Here is a 24,534-nt window from a genome sequence, read left to right as displayed (position 1 = left end):
ACTGAAAGTCTCCACGAGGGGGCAGTGCATAGCAAAGAAAGAAAAAACAAAACCTCGGAAACTAGTTAAAACCATGTTAATACAGAAAGGCACAAATAAACACGTATTAAATCATCGTAATAATATTAATAATAATAATTATTATAATGTAATAGACTAATAGTGCTAGCGGATGCTGCACCTGAAGCGAATGCCCAGCAGCTCCACCCATTGCACCACCCAGTAGCATTATAATGTGACTTTAGTCTTGACTGTATTTGGTGTTGCAGACAGTGCGTGTGCGTGTTTGTGTGTGTGCGTGCGTGCGTGCGTGTGTGTGTGTGTGAGAGAGAGAGAGAGCGAGAGAGCGAGAGAGAGCGAGAGAGAGAGATAAATGTTTCCTACCAGAGCTGACTCCACCACCACCGAGACAGTCTTCCATCAGGTGTCCCGTGCAGGATGGGTGCCCAGCAGCTACTCCTCGTGAAGACACCGTGGATTTATATTGTACTGTTTAGCGGAATAACAGGTGTTTGTGGTAAGTTTACAAAGTTACAACATTGTGTGTACCAATTAATGTGTACCCTACAACATTGTGTGTTCAGCTGGCATGAACACACAATGTTGTAGGGTACAAATTAAGGTATATTTCCAGTAGCTTTCTTAGCTTAGTGTCGCTAATTGAACACCCCCCCCCCCAGCCTTGTGCGGTGGAGTATCAATTTAGCTAAATTAAGTCTAAAACAAATTATAATAGCCATAATGAAAAACTTAATAGCAGTGCTTTTTTCTTATAGGCTATAGCCTATGCCTACTTTATAATGGAAGAACACAAAACATGCGACTGTTTTAACAAGAAAAACAGAAACAAAAAAATGCACTTACCCATGCAATCAGTGGATTGACACTATTTACACTGCTGGGTATGATGATCTGTAATTGGCTATTAAGTTTTAATTAGCCTAAAAATCAGGCTTATATTGGTGAAGAGGAATTAAGCCTATGTACGTATACTAAGCTAACTGGCCTGGGCATCTTTCTATCTTTGTCTCAGCCATTTTCGTTGTATTTACATATTACTGCCTGCCAAAATGCAAGAGTGAGTGATTGGAAATGTGTTCTAAATGTTATAACATGGAATGTGCCCAGTCCTCCCCTCTAATGGCCTATAAAACTATAGCAATTCCTCTTTTCTGTGATAACTGGTGGCTTAATTTGTTTTTCTAACCCATTGTGCTCTTGTGGGGGGGGTTCTATAGGTTCTTTGTAGACTGTTCTGACTAACACTGTGTGTGTGTGTGTGTGTGTGTGTGTGTGTGTGTGTGTGTCACTGCCCAGGCTCCAACGTGTGCACCAGCAGAGGGGTCAGCACATGTAAGCAGTGTCTGGCGGTTCATCCCAGCTGTGCCTGGTGCTTCCAAGAGGTGGGTTGATTGGTTCTTCTTACGGAAAAGTGTTTCTCTGCCAGGAGGAGACCGCAAGAACTGTCCTGATAATGGGGGCAGGGTTGGCACAGTTGGTAGTAGTGCTGTCGCCTCACAGCTCCTGTGAGGCTCCTGGGTTCGATTCCCGCTCGGGGCGCTGTGGGTGCTGGTGGCGTGTTTCCACCTCCCCATGCCCATGCCTGAGGCGGGGTTGGCGATAGGGCCTTTCTGTGTTGAGTTTGCATGTTCTCCCTGTGTTTGTGGCAGCGGTGGCTGAACGGATTGCGGTCTTGATAGCGGAAGGTCGCCAGTTCGAATCAGCGGTCCGACACGTTAAGAATTATTACCACCACTGAAGTGCCCTTGGACAAGGCATTGAACCACTACCATGAAATGTTCTATGAAATAAGCAGGGCCTGGCTGTAAACAAGTATCTGATGCTTAGTCCAGTTACCCTGGGTAAACATAGTACCTTTCCTTTTTTCCCTATAGGGTAGGTACCCTCACAAAAAACATGCAGTAATCCTGGTCTCTAAACTGCCTCCCCCTGGCGGGGCGCCTGATGAAGGGGGAAGGAACTGGTTGGAATAACGTGTTCCATCCACACGCTAAGTCCAACCAGGGAAACTCCCTAAAGGAGCAACTTGGACACTCATGAAGGAAGCATGAGTTCAAGTCCGTTGCTCTCCCCATGTCCCCATATATGGGGAATAGGTTGGCGGTGGCTGTGCAGACCCCAGGATTACCCATAATTGACACAGGGGTGAGAAATGGGTTACAAAATCGTGGGATAAAAATTATAGAAAAAAAAAAATACTGTCCTGATGACGCTCTCTCATTTTCCCTAACAGAAGGGACAACTTTATGTTGATCTTGTCGTCCTTTAAAGCCACTTATGAATGATTGATTGAAGTATTTATTAACGGATTAAAGAATTACAGTACATTTCAACTCAAGCAACTCAATACAAAACTTGGGTGTGTAATCCTAAGGGCCGATTCATACTCCTATTTTACCGCTGTTTCGGCGCTGTAGTGCCGAAATGATTCGGCTCTAAAATAGGAGTATGAATCGGCCCTTATAGGTATAGGTCCCATTGTACAAACAAGTGGAACATCTCTGCTCCATACTCAGCCCGTGTCGTTTAAAAGTATTGTTAAGCTGTAATGAAATTACTGTTCTTTGTGTATTTTTTGATGATGTTGTGGGATATAGCTTGAGCTCTCAATTTGAGCTCTCATAAGAGCTCAAATTGAACCTCGATATTTGATCTTGAACGATGACTTCCTTTTCTGTCTATACTGGCTCCGTGTCTCAGAGGAGGGTGGACATAGCTCCGAAAACCGCAGTGAGTGACATAAGCTTTGGGAAAAAAATAAAAAAATATATACATAGCCTATGCAAGAACAGGGGCTATTTCAGTATATGAACTTTCCAGGAGAAAAAAGGCTGTCGTTTCTATTAGCTTGACGATGTCATTATTAGGGAGGTTTCTGAACTATGTCCACAGCCTGAGCCCACCAATGAGACACACCACGGACATGGTGCCATCTCATAACATTATTGGGAACCAAATACATGAAGATAAGGTTGAAAGTGCGTGCAAAGTGCTACTTTAAGATAGTGAATAAAGCGGAATAGGCCTTTTCAGGTCACAACATGTCGACTGCAGTGTAGACAATAACGCAATACAGCAGCCTAAGCAGCCCGCGACAGCTATACAATTACACTTACAATTTAGACATTTAGCACAGCTAAGTGAAAAGTTGACCACAAGACCTCTCCCTGCAGCACAGTGAGCAGTGGCATGCACGTCTTTTAAAGGGGAAATCCACCCTAGAACTGAATGCAGCTGTAATACTGCTAGGAAAGTAAACACTCTGATCTGCGAACAACAAGAAGGCACTGGAGCAGCTCAGACAATTTAGGCCCTTAGTTTAATAACAGGGTGCAGGTAAAAGGTGACAACATTTGGATGTTTAAGTTACATCTTCGTCAGGTCAGCTTCTGAGACGCACCAGACTGGCCTGCCATAGGCTAGAGGCTGCCTCTGAGACGCACCAGACTGGCCTGCCATAGGCTAGAGGCTGCCTCTGAGACGCACAAGACTGGCCTGCCATAGGCTAGAGGCTGCCTCTGAGACGCACCACACTGGCCTGCCATAGGCTAGAGGCTGCCTCTGAGACGCACCATACTGGCCTGCCATAGGCTAGAGCCTGCCTCTGAGACGCACCACACTGGCCTGCCATAGGCTAGAGGCTGCCTCTGAGACGCACCAGACTGGCCTGCCATAGGCTTAGAGGCTGCCTCTGAGACGCACCACACTGGCCTGCCATAGGCTAGAGGCTGCCTCTGAGACGCACCAGACTGGCCTGCCATAGGCTAGAGGCTGCCTCTGAGACGCACCAGACTGGCCTGCCATAGGCTAGAGGCTGCCTCTGAGACGCACCAGACTGGCCTGCCATAGGCTTAGAGGCTGCCTCTGAGACGCACCAGACTGGCCTGCCATAGGCTAGAGGCTGCCTCTGAGATGCACCAGACTGGCCTGCCATAGGCTAGAGGCTGCCTCTGAGACGCACCAGACTGGCCTGCCATAGGCTAGAGGCTGCCTCTGAGACGCACCAGACTGGCCTGCCATAGGCTAGAGGCTGCCTCTGAGACGCACCAGACTGGCCTGCCATAGGCTAGAGGCTGCCTCTGAGACGCACCAGACTGGCCTGCCATAGGCTAGAGGCTGCCTCTGAGACGCACCAGACTGGCCTGCCATAGGCTAGAGGCTGCCTCTGAGACGCACCAGACTGGCCTGCCATAGGCTAGAGGCGCGGTTGGAACTCCCTTCTACATTAAACACTCTGATCTGTCAGAATGACAGAGACACTGAGACACAGAATGAGTGCAATATAGTAAATAATATAATGTAGGATATTCCTACAGTTATACACACATTCAGAGCCAACCTGCAGTGCCCGAGCACCTGCCCAATTGCCTTGGAATGAGAAAGTGCCCTTTTTATGCTTACATAATTCATCTTATTTGAACCACAGATGTTGTTGCAAAGGCTATAGCTATAGGTAATTTAGTTTAGAGAGGAGGCCACCGTGCCCCCGAAACAAAATGATTCATGATAAGTCTGGTTGTGGTAGTCTATCGAGACAGACTGCTATCTAACTATATCTACAATTCTCAGAAGGGGATGTTCCATCTGTTTCGCCTTTGCAGTTACGTAGATAAGTGGTTTATTGTCATTGTTTATGTAAATTGTAAAAAGTGTCCTGTAAGTCCATATGGGCTGGGCTTCTTCAGAAGCATGACACTTAAATAAATAATCAATCAAAAACAATCAATCAATAAGTCCTACTTTAAATCAATTTAGTTTAACCCTACATATGTAGCTTAATTGCTGCCTGTACCAGAAATTGAGATGAAAAAGTACATTTTTAAAATACTTTAAATATATATTTTCATGAATGGAAATGACAAAAGGATGACATGGCTTCCTATGCAGAACAAGGGCAGAATTGTAGCAATATAATGATTGACACAAAAAATGTAAAAAAAAAAAAAGAAAAAAAAAAAAAGGTCATCAGCACTCAACAAATACAGTATCGCATTTAACACTTGCACAGAAGCAGAGGGAAATGGTGTAGCATTTCCTCCCAAGTTCCTGGATGTGAAGTCTGGTTTAGGACTTGGCCATCTGTCTCGTGCACAGCATGACCAAAGAGTGTGAACTATAGGTTCCGTTGATAGACTTTTTAATTGGTTCATCAGTCAATATTCATAGGCTTATACTACTGGGGCGACAGATACTTACTGTATATTATATTAGGGGTATATTAGAGGTAGAGTGGCCGGTTAAAGTGGCCTGATGGGAACCGCAAGGTTCCCAGTTCGATGCTGGGCTCCCCCCATAGAGTATTAAAAGGATAGAGACTAAACTAGCGCGAAGCTCCGCCCCCTCCGCTATTCATGTCAGTGGAAGTTGCTCAGTGGCGTTTTGAAGCACCCGGAAGGCTGCCGGAAGTACCGTCTTTTCGCTGATTCAGCATTTCACTTCCGCATTTGGACACCAAATTTTGGTGTCCAAATGCGGAAGTGCACCCAGAGTGCACCTGGGCTTTACATTGGGCGCTCGGTTGCACGGCAACCGCCTGCAGTCCTTCCTCTTACCACTAGGGCCCAGCGCTTCAACATTGGAGTGCATAGCTGGCCCCTTGGCTCCCCCCTCCCGATGGCAAACCCCCGAATATTAACAATGGAATTTTTAGTGACTTTTTACATAAGTTCCAGGGCCTGCAGCTTGCAGTGGCTGTGGCTGTGAGTGTCACAATCCGTGGTACCTAGTGGTCCTTGTCCCTAGTTTTGGTTAATGTTTTCTGTTCTTGTGTACTTTTATTATGTAGTGATGCCCTAGTGTTTCCTGTTCTGCCTAGCTGTGTTTGCCTGTCTTGTCTCACCTCCCTGTGATTATTAGTTTTCTCCACCTGTGTCCTGTTAGTCTCCCAGCCAATCCCTGTGTTGATTGTTAGTCTTGTTCACCTGTGCCCTGTTATATCCCCATGTGTGCATTTACACTCCCCTGTCTTTTCAGTTCCTTGTGAGATCAAATTTGTTTAAATTGTCATAGTAAGTGTTCTGTTCCAGTCTCTGTTTAAATAAACTGTTTGCATTTTTGAGCTCTTCGGCCTCTCCGTCCTGCATTTGGGTCCTACATACCCCCTTGGCTCACCAGTGACAGTGAGTGTGAGTGTGTTTCATAGCTGTGATTGACCACTTCCTCCTTTTGTCTGTCTCCTGTCCCCTCTCTCTCTCTCTCTCCCATCACGCAGGACTTTGGGAACGGGGTGGCCAGCTCGTCCCGCTGTGACCTGCGGAGCAAGCTGGTGGCGGCGGGCTGCTCCCCGGCGGGCCTGGAGTCCCCCAGCAGCCGGCTGCAGGTCCTGGAGGACCGGCCCCTCAGCGACAAGGCGGTGTCGGGGGCCACGGCCGACGTCACGCAGATCCAGCCCCAGAGGCTCCACGTCACCCTGAGACCAGGTGCGTTTGACCCTGCCAATCCCGCAATCAAGGCTGAGTGGCTGGCAGCTTGCTCACTGCCAGCACGTGACTGCAGAGAGTGTTATAGAGAGAGGCATGCAGCAGTAAGAGGGCACTTTTGGACAAAGAAAATGGTGAAAATAGCGAGCTTGTAGATCAGCTATTTCCGGGGAGCGCAACCCAGCACTCTTTAGCTATATAGTGGAGGCGTTGTACTACACGACATGGATTTCCTAAACAGATTTGTTCGACGCAAAAATGCTGTGTTCAAGTTCAGGAGACATGGAAAGGAGTGGCATTTGCATTTCTTTCGCCATCGTAATTCGTGGTCTGGAAAAAGGGCACTTGTTTTACAGACGGGTAAAAGGGCAGGGGCTGAAGCCCCCTTTGATGTCTATGTGTGCACTTTGCCTTTATTGATAGTTAAAAGTGAAGATGGACAGGACAGAGGGAAGGAGAGATGGGTATTATAGAGACATGCAGCAAAGGTCGTCATGAACGGGACTCGAACGAGCGACGTGCTGTCAGTTCCAGAGCCTGATAGCACGTCAGGTTGCCAGGGCTTTTAGATATTCACTATCCCGTAACTACACAAACAAAGTATAGTAAAGTTCCCCCTCCTCCACCACGTCTTCTAGATCAGACATGCAGCCCCCACCTTCACCTAATATTGATATATTATTGATTTATTGAAATTGAAATATAGTTGCCCTCTGGAGTGAGTGTGGAAATACAGTGGCCCTCTGGAGTGAGTGTGGAAATACAGTGGCCCTCTGGAGTGAGTGTGGAAATACAGTGGCCCTCTGGAGTGAGTGTGGAAATACAGTGGCCCTCTGGAGTGAGTGTGGAAATACAGTGGCCCTCTGGAGTGAGTGTGGAACTACAGTGGCCCTCTGGAGTGAGTGTGGACATATAAGTGGCCCTCTGGAGTGAGTGTGGAACTATAGTGGCCCTCTGGAGTGAGTGTGGAACTACAGTGGCCCTGTGGAGTGAGTGTGGAAATACAGTGGCCCGCTGGAGGGAGTGTGGACATACAGTGGCCCTCTGGAGTGAGTGTGGAACTACAGTGGCCCTGTGGAGTGAGTGTGGACATATAAGTGGCCCTCTGGAGTGAGTGTGGACATATAAGTGGCCCTCTGGAGGGAGTGTGGACATATAAGTGGCCCTCTGGAGGGAGTGTGGACATATAAGTGGCCCTCTGGAGGGAGTGTGGACATATAAGTGGCCCTCTGGAGGGAGTGTGGACATATAAGTGGCCCTCTCCATCATCAAAGCCCACCCACCCCCCCTCATGTTCCAGATGACTCCAAGCGCTTCACGGTGAAGGTGCGGCAGGTGGAGGACTACCCCGTGGACCTCTACTACCTCATGGACCTCTCCTTCTCCATGAAGGACGACCTGTTCCGCCTGCGCACCCTGGGCCGGGCGCTGGCCGACGCCATGAACCGCACCACCAGCAACCTGCGCATGGGCTTCGGGGCGTTCGTCGACAAGCCCCTGTCGCCCTACATGTACATCTCGCCCGAGGAGGCCGTCAGCAACCCCTGCTACAGGTAAAATGAAGGGAAAAAAATATGCTGGGGTGCTGCCAGTGATATGATATAGTATGTAGTACTTTATTGTCAGTTCGCACTGAAGTTTGTCTTGCGGCCCGGAGGCCTCGTATGCAGATATACACACATTTGACATGACACAAAAACAGAAATGAAAATATAGTTGCATACATCGAGACATAAGGGCACAGAGCAATGTCCACAGCTCAGTCTATAGTCCTGGCCAAAAGCCTCAAAGTCGACTGACGGACAAGACAAAGTGCATGATTAGCCACTTGAGCTCTATGTTGCTGTCGGGGCAGAAACAAAAGCATCAAAAGTATAGCAGATCCACAAGCTCGTTTTTGAACTTGTAGCTCTGCTACTTTTGCAAAATTTTATAGAAAAATGTTATCCTGAAAACTGAAAAGTAACAGTTTTGGACATATGACGTTGAGACAATATACAGTTCGTCGTGAACGGTGGCATGCTCACTAAGCGCATTGCACGCCACTGTGTTGCGAGCTTCATGCGCCACTATTGGACCAAAAGTTCCACAATATATATTAAAATCGTAGTTTCACAGTCTATATAATGAATCATTTAGCCCGGGGGGCCCCCCTGGAACAAGCTCAGTGTTTCACTTTTGAGAATCGGTTGTTCGTCGATATCATGGTTCGAAGAATAGCCAATGACTTCTTGACGGTGCCGTGGGCCTTAGGTGTGGGCGCCCGATCACTGCTGGCGGTAAATGTATATAGTTCCGCCGAAACACCGTCCACCTCCCAGTGAATCACGCCGACGTCTGCGTCATATTGGCGTTGGCATCCGCTGGCACAAACACATCAGTCATACGGTTGGCTCATCGTGTTTCCCTCGCCCCCAAGAGCCGCCTCTCGCTCTCCCTTTATTGTCTCGTTAATCTCTCTGCTTATATAGCTCCGTCTGGCTCATGCAAGCATGTGGTTGAATGTGTGTGTGTGTGTGTGTGTGTGTGTGTGTGTGTGTGTGTGTGTGTGTGTGTGTTTGTGTGTGTTTTTTTTTAACCTGTCGCAATGTCATAAAATGTGGAAAATCATGTTTGTGATATTTCACAATTCAAAATGCCTGTTCTTTCTCTCGCTACGATTTTTAGATGACTTATTGATTTCAGCTGTCGAAATGCTGGGGCCCCCTCTATACAATACCAGAGGTCATCTCTGGTATATCAACTGTTTCTCAGGGGGGGCCAAATCAACCCTTATGGGCGGGCCTGTAACTCTTGACGGTGTACAAATGGAACCACATTATTGGTGACCAGACGATTTCCCCGGTTTCACGTCCACTCGGTCTCTTAAAACGTTGATGTCCCGTGCCGGTTGTCGACATTAATTACCAAATGTTGTCCCGGTTTTTCCACCACAATTCACTTGTGTTTGAGTGCTTGCACACGTTTACCATGTTATGTTCTGTTGAAAGGTATACTGTCACTACTACTTGTGCTAAATGCCGTACTTAAGGGCCGATTCATACTCCTATTGAACCGCTGTTGCGGCGCTGTAGTGCCGAAATGATTTCGGCTCGTTTTTCAGTAGCACCGAAGGGCCAACTTTAGGACGGTAATGGGCCCCAAAACGGGTTAATTAGGTTCCACTTGTATAAACTCTCTGTCAGAGTTAAATTAACACTGTTTTTATAGTGTAACCTGGAGTCCAGAGACAAAATATTCTACCAAACGTGGTACGTGCGCTATACCTATATACATTATCAAAACTATTATTATTATTTAAAAAAATGCTGGCGTGAATTAGGTCCTAATTTTTTCAATAAATGATAGCAGTAAAAGGGTTTTAATATAAAAAAAACAAAAAAGATTGGTGTTACCAATGATGCTAAAGAAGGCTCTGTTCCATTCTGGTCAAACAGAGTTTGGCATGCTGATATTGTGCATGTTGGTTGGCTCACTGGAAACGCTCTACTACACCAGTGAGTTTCAAATTGTGGTGCAAATGGCCCCTATATGCTATGCTATAGCTATTGAAAAATAGCAGATCTACAAGCTCATAGCGCGCCACCGAGTGGCGCGCTACGAGCTTGTAGGTCTGCTATTTTTGAAAAAATCGAAGAACGACTGACATAGAAACGTAGCTTTTTCAGAAAACTGTCAGGATGTAGAAGACACTGATCTCAGGTCAAAATGGGCGTGTGACTCTGAGAGTGAACAAATGGCCCTTTAGCGGGTGTGTAACTTGAGCGTGTATAGTGATGACAGGTCCAATTATTTGGTTCCATTTGTACACACAGAGGCATGGGGGGGGGGGGGGTCCTTGAAATGTGAACGTTTGAGAACCGTTGAACCACTGGGCTACACTAAACGCAACAGAGCCTTATATGAGTGTCGTTGGTAAGACCTGCAGTTAAATGAAAGGAAGGGGCCCAATTTCTATCTAGTCTATACTAACCCACTTCGACCTGAGCTCGGTTCTATATACAAATATCTTCGAAATCATGACAGTTTTCTGAAAAACCTATGTTTCCATGTCAGTTGTGCTCAAACTATACAGGATATCGTGTCAAGGACACCCAAACTTATATACTGTATGTACTTGGCCTCTGACCCCCATCTCAAAATATGTTGTTCAAGGGACACCCCCCCCCCCCCCCAAAAAAAAAGCAAAGATTTTAGTTAAAAATGTCCACTCTGAAAGAATAAAAACATTCCGCCACATTTTCATGATTTAAAAGAAATAGCAGATCTACAAGCTCATAGCTATGAGCTTGTAGATCTGCTATTTCTTTCAATAGCTAAAAGCTAAAGTATAACATAATGCTTAAGACACAAAAACGAGTTCCCAGCCCAGAGTAGCTTATATAACGAGGTTCGAGTGGCCATGCAAGTGTTCACACCCTGGGAAGAGGAAGTGACCTCATCGTGCAAGCGTGGCCGTGATGTCATAACGTGGAGGGGCCGGGCACCAGTTAAACGTTGCTGTGTGTGTGTGTGTGTGTGTGTGTGTGTGTGTGTGTGTGTGTGTGTGTGTGTGTGTGTGTGTGTGTGTGTGTGTGTGTGTGTGTGTGTGTGTGTGTGTGTGTGTGTGTGTGTGTGTGTGTGTGTGTGTGCGCGTGTGTTGGGAAGCCGCCGGAGGTTCAGTCAAGAGTGCTCGTTAAAGGCTTTACGGGCCTATTTGGACGGTGCCGACTCAGCATGCTCTGAGTCAGTGCAAGCAGGTAATCCGGCGCACGCACTCTTTGGAGTCCTTAACCCATTCTGACCTGAGATCAGATTCTAAAAGTGTCTTCTACGTCCTGACAGTTTTCTTGAAAAATCGTCGTTCTTTCGATTTTTCGAAAATAGCAGACCTACAAGCTCGTAGCGCGCCACTCGGTGGCGCGCTACGAGCTTGTAGGTCTGCTGTTTTCAATCGCTAAAGCATAGCATGATGCTATAACACCAAAAGGGGTTCCCCAGCCTAAAATGGGTTAATGAGCCAGCCGCTGCTGCTGCAGCGCCTCCTCCGCCCTCTAGGCTTTGGCTTGTCTCCGGCTTGTGTTTTTCGGTGGTTATTTAAAGTTCCTCACATTCAGCATTCTGCTGAGCTCACATGCTAGAGGAATGTTTGGGTGAAAAGTCAAGGTATATAGGACGGTTATTCCGGGTGCTATGGTTTTCCTCTGCCGTCGGTTTTTGGGAATGGGTGAATGTTGAAATGAATTACATTTACCTCCCCCTTGTGGTCTCGTCGTGTGATATAGGTGTTTTCTTTTCTTTTTTTTTCTCTTCCAGGCCAGTTTTTTTTAAAGAAATTCATTGTTTCACACACGCTTTTAATGGATGGAGTATGACTCTGTCTCTGTGTACTTGTGTGCTGAACCTATAATGAACTGCATTACAAAAAGAAGACCAGACAGTGTAGCGGCCATGTTTGTTCTACAAAAACGTCGGCATCCCTTTTAACTGGTTCAGACTGGTTCGTATACGACGTGTGGGCACGTCATAAGCAATCATTTCCAATGACATTAAACGAGAGTAGAATATTCCGAATTCTTTCCTCTTTTTTTTTCCTCCAAGGCCACCATACTATTTTTTACAGAGTAAAACCGTCCATATTATACCTTCCAGGCACACCCCGAGCTTCTATTTTGAAAGAAAAATCCCGGGGGGGGGGGGGGCGCTGATTGTGTTATTAACGTGGGCTCATTGATTGGACTGACGGATAACACATGTGTCTCTGTGTGTACTGATTGGCAGCATCAACACCACCTGCCTGCCGCAGTTTGGCTACAAGCACGTGCTGTCCCTGACGGAGGAGGTGGGCCGCTTCACCGAGGAGGTGAAGAAGCAGATGGTGTCCAGGAACCGAGACGCGCCCGAGGGCGGGTTCGACGCCATCGTACAGGCCGCCGTCTGCAAGGTGGAGAGGGAGGCCACACATACTGCATAACAGTGGTTCCCAAAGTGGGGTCCGGAGACCCCCCCCCAGGGGGTCCTTGAGGGAGTTCCAAGGGGTCCCCTGCAGCTAAAAGATAGTTTGGAACCAAATGGGACCTTTATGGGGTCTGTAACTCTGAGAGTGTATACAAATGTTTTTTGTACACTCTCAGAGTTAAATTAACAGTGATTTTTACAGTATAAATTGGGGTTCCAGAGACAGAAATGTCATTAAATGGGGGTCCGTATAGACTAATGCAGGTCACACTGAGGGTCCTTGACATTAAAAAAAAGGTTGAGAATCACTGCTAGAGCGGTAAAAAGTCTTCTCTTATGGTGCGTCCCTGGCATATCTTTTCAAATGGGGGTCCGTGGGCTGATTGGTGTCAATTTGGGGGTCCTTGACATGAAAACGTTTGGGAACCACTGCTATATATATATATATATATCGCTGTACGGAGGAACCTCATAATGTCCAAAACCGGCTTTTCAGGATTCAAATAAGAATAATTGCAAAAAAACGGCCAATCAAAACGTGTCGCATTGAGACTTGTTCTGAGCTTGTAGATTGCCTATTTTTGTACGACACCAATATTATAAACAATTTTGAAATGTTATTTGCGGGAAACATTACGACACAAACGTGTATATAAACACTCACAGGGGAAACACACACGCACACTAACGCAGTACTGTACAACCTATTACTGTTGAAGAAGTAAGTTCTAATGTAATCTTTTTGCAGTTCCCACTGCACTTTTCCATTGCATTGGCTTGTAGATAAGTTAAGCCATTCTGAACGGGAACCCATTTTGGTGATAGCATCATGTTGTGCTTTAGCTATTGAAAAATAGCAGATCTACAAGCTCATAGCGCGCCACCGAGTGGCGCGCTACGAGCTTGTAGGTCTGCTATTTTTGAAAAATCAAAGAGCGACTGACATTTTTAGAATCTGATCTCAGGTCAGAATGGGTTCATCAGAACAGCGTGTGTCCAGTGGAAACCTCGTATGAATCTGATCTCAGGTCAGAATGGGTTAAGCTATAATAATACTATAGCAAGAGACAATCTTTCACAGCTTCAACACACTGTTCACAGACGTTTTAACCACAACGGGAAATAATGAACAGGTTTAATTCATGTCGTATAGAACAAAACATGAAACTCTCTATACTATCAAAGGGACCGTCAGGGTCCCAAAATGTGGATGGAACCGAATCGAGGTTATAATTCCTCGATATTTGGATGTCGGGTTCTTTTCCTGCAGGTTCTCCTCTGGGTGGTTTTGTCCGGATCTCATTAACCCTATAAGTCCTGTCTTGTTTTGTTTGTGGACACACACACACAGGACCACATCGGATGGCGTCCCGGCGCCTCTCACCTGCTCATCTTCACGTCCGACGCCAAGACGCACATGGCGCTGGACGGCCGGCTGGCCGGCATCGTGCAACCCAACGACGGACAGTGTCACCTCGACACCCAGAACATGTACAGCATGTCTAGCACTATGGTCAGTGTGTGTGTGTGTGTGTGTGTGTGTGTGTGAGTGCATGCGCTCGCAATCTGAAGACTCACCTCTTCAGACTCCACCTTAGCCCTGTAGTGCACCTTGACGAACCATGCAGTCTTATATGCGAAGGTATTAAGTCTTGTTAGGTATTTATAGACGAGACGTGAGGTTCATTCGTTGACCTGGAATCCTGTAGTTTGCAATTGGTTTCAATATATATAGATATATTTCATTCATATTATACCGTTTGGACTGACGGTATAGGTTCTTGGCTTACCTACTGTGTATATCCTCGATTGCTGAGTCTTACTGCCTCTATGCATGATTTTGATCTGTGTTTTCCTTGCTTACCCCCATTCTGGCCGGGAACCCGTTTTGGTGTCAGCATCATGTTATGCTTTAGCTATTGAAAAATAGCAGATCTACAAGCTACGAGCTTGTAGGTCTGCTATTTTCGAAAAATCGAAGAACGACTGACATAATAGAAACATGGCTTTTTCCAGAAAACTGTCAGGATGTAGAAGACATTTTTTAGAATCTGATCTCAGGTCAGAAGGGGGTTTACTGTAGTAAGTCACTAATGGATAAAGAGCGTCTGCTAAATGGTCAGATTGTAAATTGAGTCCGAGTGTATACCGTGTGTGTAAGTCTCAGCAGAACATGTCAGACCACAGTTTTAGCTGCTTTGTACTTTGTACAAATACAGCCCTCTTGAATCTTCCAGCGTCTGTGTGTGTGTGTGTGTGTGTGTGTGTGTGTGTGTGTGTGTGTGTGTGTGTGTGTGTGTGTGTGTGTGTGTGTGTGTGTGTGTGTGTGTGTGTGTGTGTGTGTGTGTGTGTGTGTGTGTGTGTGTGTGTGTGTGTGTGTGTGTGTGTGTGTGTGTGTGTGTGTGTGTGTGTGTGTGTGTGTGGGGCGGCTCAGTGGCTTTATACAGTGTCCTTGTGTTTTCAGGACTATCCGTCTCTAGCGCTGATAACAGAGAAGATGTCGGAAAACAACATCAACTTGATCTTCGCCGTCACCTACCCCGTGGTGCCCTTGTACCAGGTGAGAATGGACACATTCTTAAAATGTCAATTTTACACTTTTACACATTATTACGCTGTCACAGTTTATATTTGTCAAACTGACTCCTCAAGCTATAGAGTTTCGAGATGAACTTGAACACCTGTCATTTTCGAAGTGACACCTTTGCACCGCGGACCGTGAATTAGGGTTAAGTGTGTGTGTGTGTGTGTGTGTGTGTGTGTGTGTGTGTGTGTGTGTGTGTGTGTGCGTGTGTGCTTGTGCGTGTGCATGTGCGTGCGTGGTAGAACTACAGTGAGCTGATTCCTGGCACAGCAGTGGGAACTCTGTCCAATGACTCGGGCAACGTTGTCCAGCTCATACTGAAGGCCTACGCCGTGAGTAACCACACACACACTCACTCACACACACACGCACACACACACACGCACACGCGCACACGTGCACGCAACAGGTGCACGGACGCATGCTTTAATGCAGTTTCATTATGTTCTCGCACAGACGGCAAACATTCGCAAAAAAGACACACGGGTGTTTATGATCGGAATCAGAATGGACTTTTATTGTTACATCGCAGGTTTACACTGGCGTAAACGTTTCATCGCTTTTGATATTTCCATAAAAAAGAAAGGGAAGAAGAAGGGGAGACCGGGGGCAAATGGGGAAGAGAGATCAATCGATACAAATAATAATACAAAACTATCTACAGCTTTACACATAGTACCTGAGACAAGAATATGCGCAAATGACGGGACATTTAAACCAAATCACTGTCTGTTTAAGACTATAACAAAACAATTCGAATGAACTAAGAATCAATTCTAGACGCAGCTGTGCGACATGAGACTAATTAATTAGAGCGACGGAGAGAGAGAGAGGAGTGTGTGTGTGCGTGTGTCAATTTAACAAAGGTGCAGGCGATCAGAAATCAGCAGAGCGTGATCGACAGCAGAGCGCTATATACTCTATACCGAATCAAAGTGGACTCGGTTCCCAGACTTTTTTTTTGCCCTCCCTGGAAATAAAAAACGTCTGGGTTTTCCGAGGCTATAAGTCACTCCTGTCCCTTCATCAATAAATGAGGCTTTTAATGTCCGAGCTGCTCCAGTAACATCTTCTTCGTGACTGTAGAAGTGTTACACGCTCGTTTTGTGTTTTTTTTTTCTTCAAATTGACAGTCAGCAGTTTTCAGACTGGATTTAGCACATGAATTAGTTCTACGAGTGTTTCATCAGGAACTGTAACACTTCTTAGTGTAGTGAATGTTAGTGTAAGTAAGTGTGTGTGTGTGTGTGTGTGTGTGTGTGTGTGTGTGTGTGTGTGTGTGTGTGTGTGTGTGTGTGTGTGTGTGTGTGTGTGTGTGTGTGTGTGTGTGTGTGTGTGTGTGTGTGTGTGTGTGTGTGGAGATGGCACCGTCAGCAGGTGTTTGCTGACACACTCCCACAGTATATGCTGAGTCATGCAGACACACTCTCGCAGCACGCTGAATCATACAAACTGTAGAGTAATGCAGACTTGTAAAAGTGCAGCCCCGCTGTCACCAAGGTGTGAAACTATGACCACGTCAATTATGACTAACATTATCTCTTTGTCTGATTCAAACGTGCGGACCCTTTCAGCACACACACACACACAGTGGACTCAGACTCATGACTTGTGAGCAAAAAGTAGTCCAGGTTCGCTTCATCCTTTTTTTTCATTTTTGCATTCTAGCCCCCTCTAGGCTTGCCGACCCTTTCAGCACACAAAGTGGACTCGGACTCAACGTTGTTTTGTGCATTACGTGAAAATGCAAAAAAGTTACTTATTCGCACTTTAGTCCACGTTGCGGTTCACTTAACCTGCGCATTGTGAGCACAAAGTATAGTCCAGGTTCGCTAACTTTGCGTCACCCTTTTTTTGCCATTGTATATTTTAGCCCTCTAGGCTTGCCGTAGACAGATCGCCGCCTGCTGTGCCAACCCGTGTGATAGTGTGATAGTCCTCTTTTTTGCAAATGAACTGAACGTGAACGCCATAAAACAACCCAGTCCTCACTTCTTGGTTCACGGGAAGAGGACTCAGTTTGGGTTCGTTTTGACTATAAACTAGTGAAAAGACCCCAAAATAACAGACTTTTCAGTTCAAGTGTGACGAATACTAAATAATCTGAAAAAAATGTGTCGGCATGTATTTCGCATGCATCAAACTGTATAGTGGCCTATTCTGGGGTGAACATTTTGCAAAAAAAAATAGCTGATCTTATTACACGCTTTACAACGATGAGACTTATTGATCGTCTATTTCCGCCAAATGTTTGTCCCAGAATCGTGAGCCCATATAATAGTGAGCTTATAAGAAGTCTCACTCTCCACCAGGCTATAGGTCAGGTTATTGTGGCCTCATGGTGGCGCTATAACAGGCCAATGTGAAAAGGGGGGACTGGGACACATTCCTCAGCCTATACGGTAGGAAAGTGCGTGAAAAAATGTCACATAAATGTGTGTTTCCTAATGTGTCATATAGTGTCGGTAGTAAATAAGTGTCATGAATATTGTGAAGAAAACCTGGAAACGGACCTATTATGCAGTGGACTGACACAGAAACATATACTTCTACCTCAGGATGTAGAAGACATTTTTTTTAGAATCTGATCTCGGGTCAAAATGGGTTTTAATGACGTGTAAAAGTAGAACATCTAAATATTTGTCTCCGCCACGGACACATCTGTGATTTGTCCGTGTACATACGTACGTACGTGTCACGTTCTCTCTCCCCCTCAGTCATGTGACTCCACCGTGGCCACTCCCAACATTCACGTCCACCACACTGCAGTCCCATTTACACACCTGTCTTCAACTCCCTCGTCAGCCCACCTGTGAACACTTTGCCAATCAACCTGCTCCTATAAAACTGGACTCTTCACAGACACCTCATTGTCAGTTCATATAGTTTGTTGTCATGGTTGCTTGTCTGTGGATTCCTGTTTTGACTATATACTTTGTCATTTTGCAATTGCCCATGATTCCTATGCCTATACTATACTCAGTAGTAAGATCTGCCTTATTCTTTATTAAATACTTAACTTTCTAATTCGTGTTTGATGTTGTTGTTACGTCTTTGGTGTGTTCCAGAAGATCCGCTCCAAGGTGGAACTGGAGGTGCTGGGGGTGCCGGAGGAGCTGTCCCTGTCCTTCAACGCCACCTGCCTGAACGGAGAGCTCATCCCGGGACTCAAATCCTGCTCTGGACTCAAGATCGGAGACACGGTCAGACAGTCACACATAAGCAGCTGTATACACTGTGCGCGTGCACGTGCGTGTGTGTGTGCGCGCGTGTGCGTGATATCAAGGCCTTATTCGTCTTATCTCCGATGGAGAACATTCGATAAGGACCAGGGGAAGAGCATATTAGCACGTTTGCTATTACACTTCACTGCCAGCCCACATTCCTCTCCTCTCCTCTCCTCTCCTCTCCTCTCCTCTCCTCTCCTCTCCTCTCCTCTCCTGTGTTTCTCTGTCTCTTGCCATGGGTGACACAATCACACTTTCTCTCTGTCTCTGCTCCCCCTTTGCGCGTGTCCATATATGGTGGTCTCCCCACATGTTCTACTATAGTAGTCTTGTAATTGCCCACTCATGGACTTTTACCAGATTTAGATGCGATGTTGAATGAATAATTACGTTGACTAAGTACATACGGAGGCCTTTTCCTTCTTTCTCCCCGCCGCGGAACAACGGACTGCTGTGATTGCAAACTGCTGGAACCCGTTTGTATTGTTCAAAAGTGCAAAATGTGTTTTTGTGTGTTTTTGTGTGTGTGTGTGTGTGTGTGTGTGTGTGTCTGGAAAATCTGGCAAGTACTCAGAGCTCCAGTTTTTCCCATGCTTATACACCCTCCAATAACCAATAAATAAATGTCTTATCTTGATGTGAGAGTATCTGACTCAAAGTAGGTCATGTGTCTGGTAGGGGTGAATAGGGCAGTATGCACAGTACCACGCGCACGCATGCACGCACGCACGCACGCAGGAAATACAACTACAAACACTGCACACACACACATATTTGGACGCTATAGTAGGGATCATGTTGTTAACCAAATGGACCCTTATGGGTCTGTAACTCAGAGAGCGTACACATGGACGCTCTCGGAGTTAAACTAGCATTGATTTCATATTCCCAGAGATAGAAATGCTATTAAATGGGGGTCCGTAGACTAATGCATGTCAAACTGGGGGTCCTTGAAATTAAACGGGTTGAAAAATCACTGCAAGAGACATATGGAGGGGTCCCTGGCATATCTTTTCAAACGGGGGGGGGGGGGGGGGGTCCGTGGGCTAATTAGTGTCAATTTGGGGGTCCTTGACACGAAACAGTGTGTAGAGGTTTGAGAAGCACTTGCTCTAAAGCCCCGTCTCTCTCTCTCTCTCCTTCTCGGGGTCCTCCAGGTGTCTTTCAGCGTGGAGGCTCGAGCGCGCGGCTGCCCCAAGCAGAAGAAGAAGACGTTTGTCATCAAGCCGGTGGGCTTCAAGGTGGGCCTTCAACTATCCATTGTTTTGTTTCTGAGGGGCTGCTAGTCCCTCCAATATTCAGCTAGCCCCTCCTATAGGGGCTGCTAGCCCCTCCTATATTCAGCTAGCCCCTCCTATATTCAGCTAGCCCCTCCTATAGGGGCTGCTAGCCCCTCCTATATTCAGCTAGCCCCTCCTATATTCAGCTAGCCCCTCCTATAGGTGCTGCTAGCCCCTCCTATATTCAGCTAGCCCCTCCTATATTCAGCTAGCCCCTCCTATAGGGGCTGCTAGCCCCTCCTATAGGGGCTGCTAGCCCCTCCTATATTCAGCTAGCCCCTCCTATAGGGGCTGCTAGCCCCTCCTATATTCAGCTATTCAGTATTTCAGCCGTGACGTGAGCGCCCCCTCCTGAGATACTTCCGGGTCCTACTTTTGTGTCGCTTTTGTGTCCCCATAGAGTTATACTGTGGCGCTCCGTCGGACTAAATCTGAGGCGAAAACAACCACGAAAGTCTCATTTTACCGCTTTCCTCGCAACAAGAAAACTGCGCCGCTCTCCCAAATCTGGCTGTGACATAAGGCCGTCTGCCCCACACGGAATACTATCGCCATTTTATTTTATTGTGTCCACTAAATCCTCATTAATGCAAACTAGATTCAACATACTAAAGCCTGCACACATTCTAAATATCCCCCCCGAAATATTTTGCCGAGCAAATGCCACCTTCAATAATAATGATAATAATAGTTTTCATTGTCTCCACACCATATATTTTTGTTGTCATGGACACTTGTACAAAACATTAATAATTCTACTGGAACGTATAGCACTACAAAAATGACGTCGGACTTAAATACTGACTAGTGTTGACTTTTGTCCAAACATTAAATGCCATTGACAGTGAATGGAGGATTTACGTCATATGTAGACGAGCAAATTGGTCATTTTGTTAAATTCCCATTTGACAATGAACGGAGAATTTACGTTTATATAGTGTCAAATCGGCGTGTCACGTCATGACGACGCACGGCGATAAGAGCGCCCCCTCGTTTCACACAGGTGTGATTTCCTCCTCTCCTCTCCTCTCCTCTCCTGTGTTCAGAAGACATTTCGTAGTGTCTGTTCTTTTTTTTTTAACAATATATTTATTGCATTTTTTTTGGACAAACAGACAATACAACAAAACAACACATACAGACAATACAATTACTTAAAATGAAAAACAAACAAAAAACAAAACAATAACATACAGTACATACATAATAATAATAATAATGGCACTTGAATGGTAACAACAGAGTCAAACAACAAACAAGACCCAAAACCAAACAGCTGCAGAGAATACAATTAGACAATTTCCCCCATTAAATAAGATAAGTCATTAACCGTAATATATATATAATAAACTTTCCCCATATCTTATCAAACATCTTCTGTTCGTAGTGTCTGTTCTAAATGGAACTAACCCTCCTCTCTCTCTCTCTCTCTCTCTCTCTCTCTCTACTATTCCCCCCCCCCCCCCCCCAAAAAAAGGACTCCCTGTCCATCGCGGTCACCTTCGAGTGCGACTGCAAGTGCGCCGCGGCCGCGCAGCCGGACAGCCCCGTGTGCAGCGAAGGGAACGGCACGTACGAGTGTGGCATGTGCCTGTGCCACCCGGGGCGGCTGGGCCCGCGCTGCGAGTGCGCCGAGGGCGACTACAGCCACACGGAGCAGGACCGCTGCGCCGGCGCCGCGGCCGCCGGCGGCTCGGCCTCCTCGGGCGACGAGCCGCAGCCGCGCCTGTGCAGCGGGCGCGGCGACTGCGTGTGCGGCCAGTGCGTGTGCCACGGCAACGACTTCGGCAAGGTGTGGGGCGTGCTGTGCGAGTGCGACGACTTCAACTGCCTGCGCTACAAGGGCGAGCTGTGCTCGGGTGAGTTCTTTCCGTCGACTGATGGCCTGCACTGTCTCTCTCTCTCTCTGTTTCTGCGTGGCACAACAGCGCCCCTACTGGTGCTCATACATACATAGGTGAACACATACATACATATAGGTGAACACATAGGTGTGCACGGACATTGCTGGTTGTAGGAGTGGTTGCACCACTCAAAAAAATAAACGTTCACTCTGAAAGAATATATATATTCAAAGATTTGTGCCACATTTTCACGATTTTTCAAAAAAAAAATAGCAGACCTACAAGCTCGTAGCTATGAGCTTGTAGATCTGTTATTTTTCAATAGCCATAAAGCATAACATAATGCTTAGTTAAAAGACCAAAACTGCAGAGGTAGATTCTTGTCTGAAAGCTGTGTGCTACCGGCCTGGCGTCAAAATGAAAAAAAAAAAAAAAAAGTTTGCTCTGAAAGAATATATTATATCCAAAGATTTGTGCCACATTTTCACGATGTTTCAAAGAAAATAGCCATGAAGCATAACATAATGCTTAGTTAAAACACCAAAAGGGGTTCCGTGTCCAGAATGGGTTAACCCATTTTTAGTACCTGAGGCCGATTCTACGAAATGCCTCCTATAAATCAGTTATAGTTCTCGTGCCGCGAAGCCCATCCCATCTGAAAATGTGTCGTGCCAGCCAGGGAGTCACTCAGGGACCCCCCCTAAGATTCGTGATAAAACATTTTCAATAGTATAGCAGATGTATACAAGCACGCATTATCTGCTATTTTGGAGTTTTTTGTTGTTTGTTTTATGGAACAGGAATAACATATAGGACAAGCTACAGGGAACATAACGTGATTTCCCAGAGGAGGTGGTTTTTGGGGAAAAACCGGATAAAACCAGCTTAAAAGAACTCTAAGTGGTTCAAGGTGTTTGTGAAAACAGTCCAATATTTGTCCATGCGGGGCTGAGTTGAAACCGTGATACCCAAATGTATCCCAAACACGGCCGCATATAGTTCAAGTTCAAGTTTATTGGTCATTTAAAATACACACGCCTTATACAATGTATTCAGGGTTTTTTTTTTTTTTACCAAAAGGGAGTGTTTGGCAGAAGCCTCAGCTTATAATGCCAGTCCCTTTTAATATTCAGAATAGCTATAAAAAGGAAAAAAATAAAAATAAACAGACAGACAGAAAAACAAAACATAACAAAACAAAAACAAGACAAAACAAAACAAAACAAAACAAAAAACAAAAACATACAGAGCGTCGCAGTCCCGCCCCCTTTCAGAACGACGAGTGGCCCTGCAGGACATGATTCTCCGTTAATTTTCTCCATTAGGCTTTTCAAAAAGTATTTATATAAAGACGGTTACACCGCGCGGATAAAGCCCACTCGGATCGGGACAAATCATGACAACAAACACAACATTTTGTGCCGATCAAATAATTTGAAAGAAGAAAATAAAGGCAGGATACACAACACTTATTTGTTTAGTTTTTCTTCCTACAAATTATTGCAATAAACATTGCAATTATTGTCGTGATTTGTCCCGATCCGAGTTGGCTTCGTCCGCGGCGTATAACCGTCTTTAGATAAATACTTTTTGAAAAGCCTTTATGGAGAAAATGAACGGAGAATCATTTCCTGGGCCACTCGTCGTTCTGAAAGGGGGGAAGGACTGCGACGCTCTATATACACACCGGTCAAATATGAACGCAATTTCACTTCGTTTGAAGGCAGCGGCTTCGTCCTACACGGATATTTGAACCACTTAAACCCATTCTGAACGGGAACCCATTGTGGTTTTGGCATCATGTCGTGCTTTTAGCTATTGAAAAATAGCAGATCTACAAGCTCGTAGCGCGCCACCGAGTGGCCACCGAGTGGCCACCGAGTGGCCACCGAGTCAAGTGGAGCTTGTAGGTCTGCTATTTTTGAAAAATCGAAGAACGACTGACATTTTTAGAATCTGATCTCAGGTCAGAATGGGTTAATCAGAAAGACGGAGAGAGAAAGAGAGACAGAGAGAGAGAGAGAGAGAGAGAGTAGCCCTGGCCTGACGGCCAGTGTTGGCAGTCTCTCTCATCACTCCCTCTCTGCACCACCGCCACCTCATCTGGCTGGAATTACATTACAACAACAGTCCATGCTTCTGCCTCGGGGAACATGCAATTCATAACAAACAAACACTACTGGCCCTGTTATGTGTGAGCTGGTCAAAAACGTCCTCGCAAAGAGGAGCGGAGCCACTCGGTGGCGCGCTATGAGCTTGTAGATCTGCTATTTTTCAATAGCTGAAGCACGACATAATGCTAACACCAAAAGGAGTTCCCTGCCCAGAATGGGTTAGGGACTGGGCTTAGGTTAGGCTCTGTAGAGCGTCGCAGTCCCGCCCCCACTTTCAACGGCGAAGGCACCACAAAATAATTTCCCGTTCATTTTTCCCCATAGACGTTTAAAAAAAAAAAAAGATTTATTTAAAGGAGCATTCAGTGATTTGGAAAAACCCTTCCGGTCCGCCCCGGTAACAAGATGTGCACATGCACGCACTACAGTGGGGGTGACACGTGACAGGCCATCATTGTCATGATTTGTCAATTTAGAGGCGTATTTAAAGTGTGTGTGTGTGTGTGTGTGTGTGTGTGTGTGTGTGTGTGTGTGTGTGTGTGTGTGTGTGTGTGTGGTTTCAGCCATGCGTTAGTTTTGTGTGTTCGTGTTTGAACCAAGGTGCAGACAGAGCGAGTGCCGGCCAGGCCATTGGCTTACGTGAGCCAGTTCAGCAGAGTTCAACACACACACACACACACACACACACAGAGAGAGGTTGAGTCATGTGCAGCCAGCCAGTGACTTACATGAAGATGACTTTACCGATACACACTGAAGCCCTGCTGTACTCCAGATGTCTTTTATAGTCTTCTCTGCTTTAGACCAGCGGTTCTCAACCTGTGGGTCGAGACCCCCCCAGGGGGGGTTACCCTATACCCGGCCTATACATGATATTGGAGGGGGTCCCTATATAGATGACAGCAAAGTGACGTCGTCTTCAGTGAAGCCTTTGGTCCGATCACGTCATTTTCAAAGGATCGCGGCGGGAGCACAAAAGAAAACTCGGTCAATCGATATTATTATTATCCAATATCATGATATTAGACTGGATTATTGTCTGTGATTTTGGATATCGGATCGGGGGGGGGGGGGGAAATCGGTATCGGCAGATACGGTCCTACTCAAA

The 24,534-nt window shown here is 46.1% G+C and overlaps 1 protein-coding gene across 2 annotated transcripts in view; it reads left to right on the top strand.

The window, feature by feature from the left end:
* The first annotated feature begins 398 nt into the window (after window positions 1-398).
* LOC308332876 (integrin beta-3-like) overlaps window positions 399-24,534 on the top strand; it is a 49,498-nt gene continuing 25,362 nt past the window's right edge. The window contains exons 1-11 of one of the 2 annotated variants that reach the window (XM_080788998.1): window positions 399-517; window positions 1,318-1,403; window positions 6,233-6,440; window positions 7,741-7,993; window positions 12,201-12,363; window positions 13,729-13,890; window positions 14,842-14,937; window positions 15,204-15,293; window positions 18,033-18,164; window positions 19,346-19,429; window positions 20,946-21,327. In XM_080788998.1, coding sequence (XP_080645124.1) covers window positions 439-517; window positions 1,318-1,403; window positions 6,233-6,440; window positions 7,741-7,993; window positions 12,201-12,363; window positions 13,729-13,890; window positions 14,842-14,937; window positions 15,204-15,293; window positions 18,033-18,164; window positions 19,346-19,429; window positions 20,946-21,327 — 1,735 coding nt within the window. In that variant the 5' untranslated portion in view covers window positions 399-438. Of the gene's footprint in view, window positions 518-1,317; window positions 1,404-6,232; window positions 6,441-7,740; window positions 7,994-12,200; window positions 12,364-13,728; window positions 13,891-14,841; window positions 14,938-15,203; window positions 15,294-18,029; window positions 18,165-19,345; window positions 19,430-20,945; window positions 21,328-24,534 lie in introns of both variants that reach the window. The other variant, XM_080788997.1, reaches the window with a different exon arrangement.

This window comes from Protomyctophum bolini (assembly GCF_963924005.1).
Source record: "Protomyctophum bolini genome assembly, chromosome: 18".
In the NCBI taxonomy this organism is placed as follows: Eukaryota; Metazoa; Chordata; class Actinopteri; order Myctophiformes; family Myctophidae; genus Protomyctophum; species Protomyctophum bolini.
The sequence above is the reverse complement of the archived record's forward strand: the minus strand, read 5'-3'. Positions and strand labels throughout refer to the sequence as shown.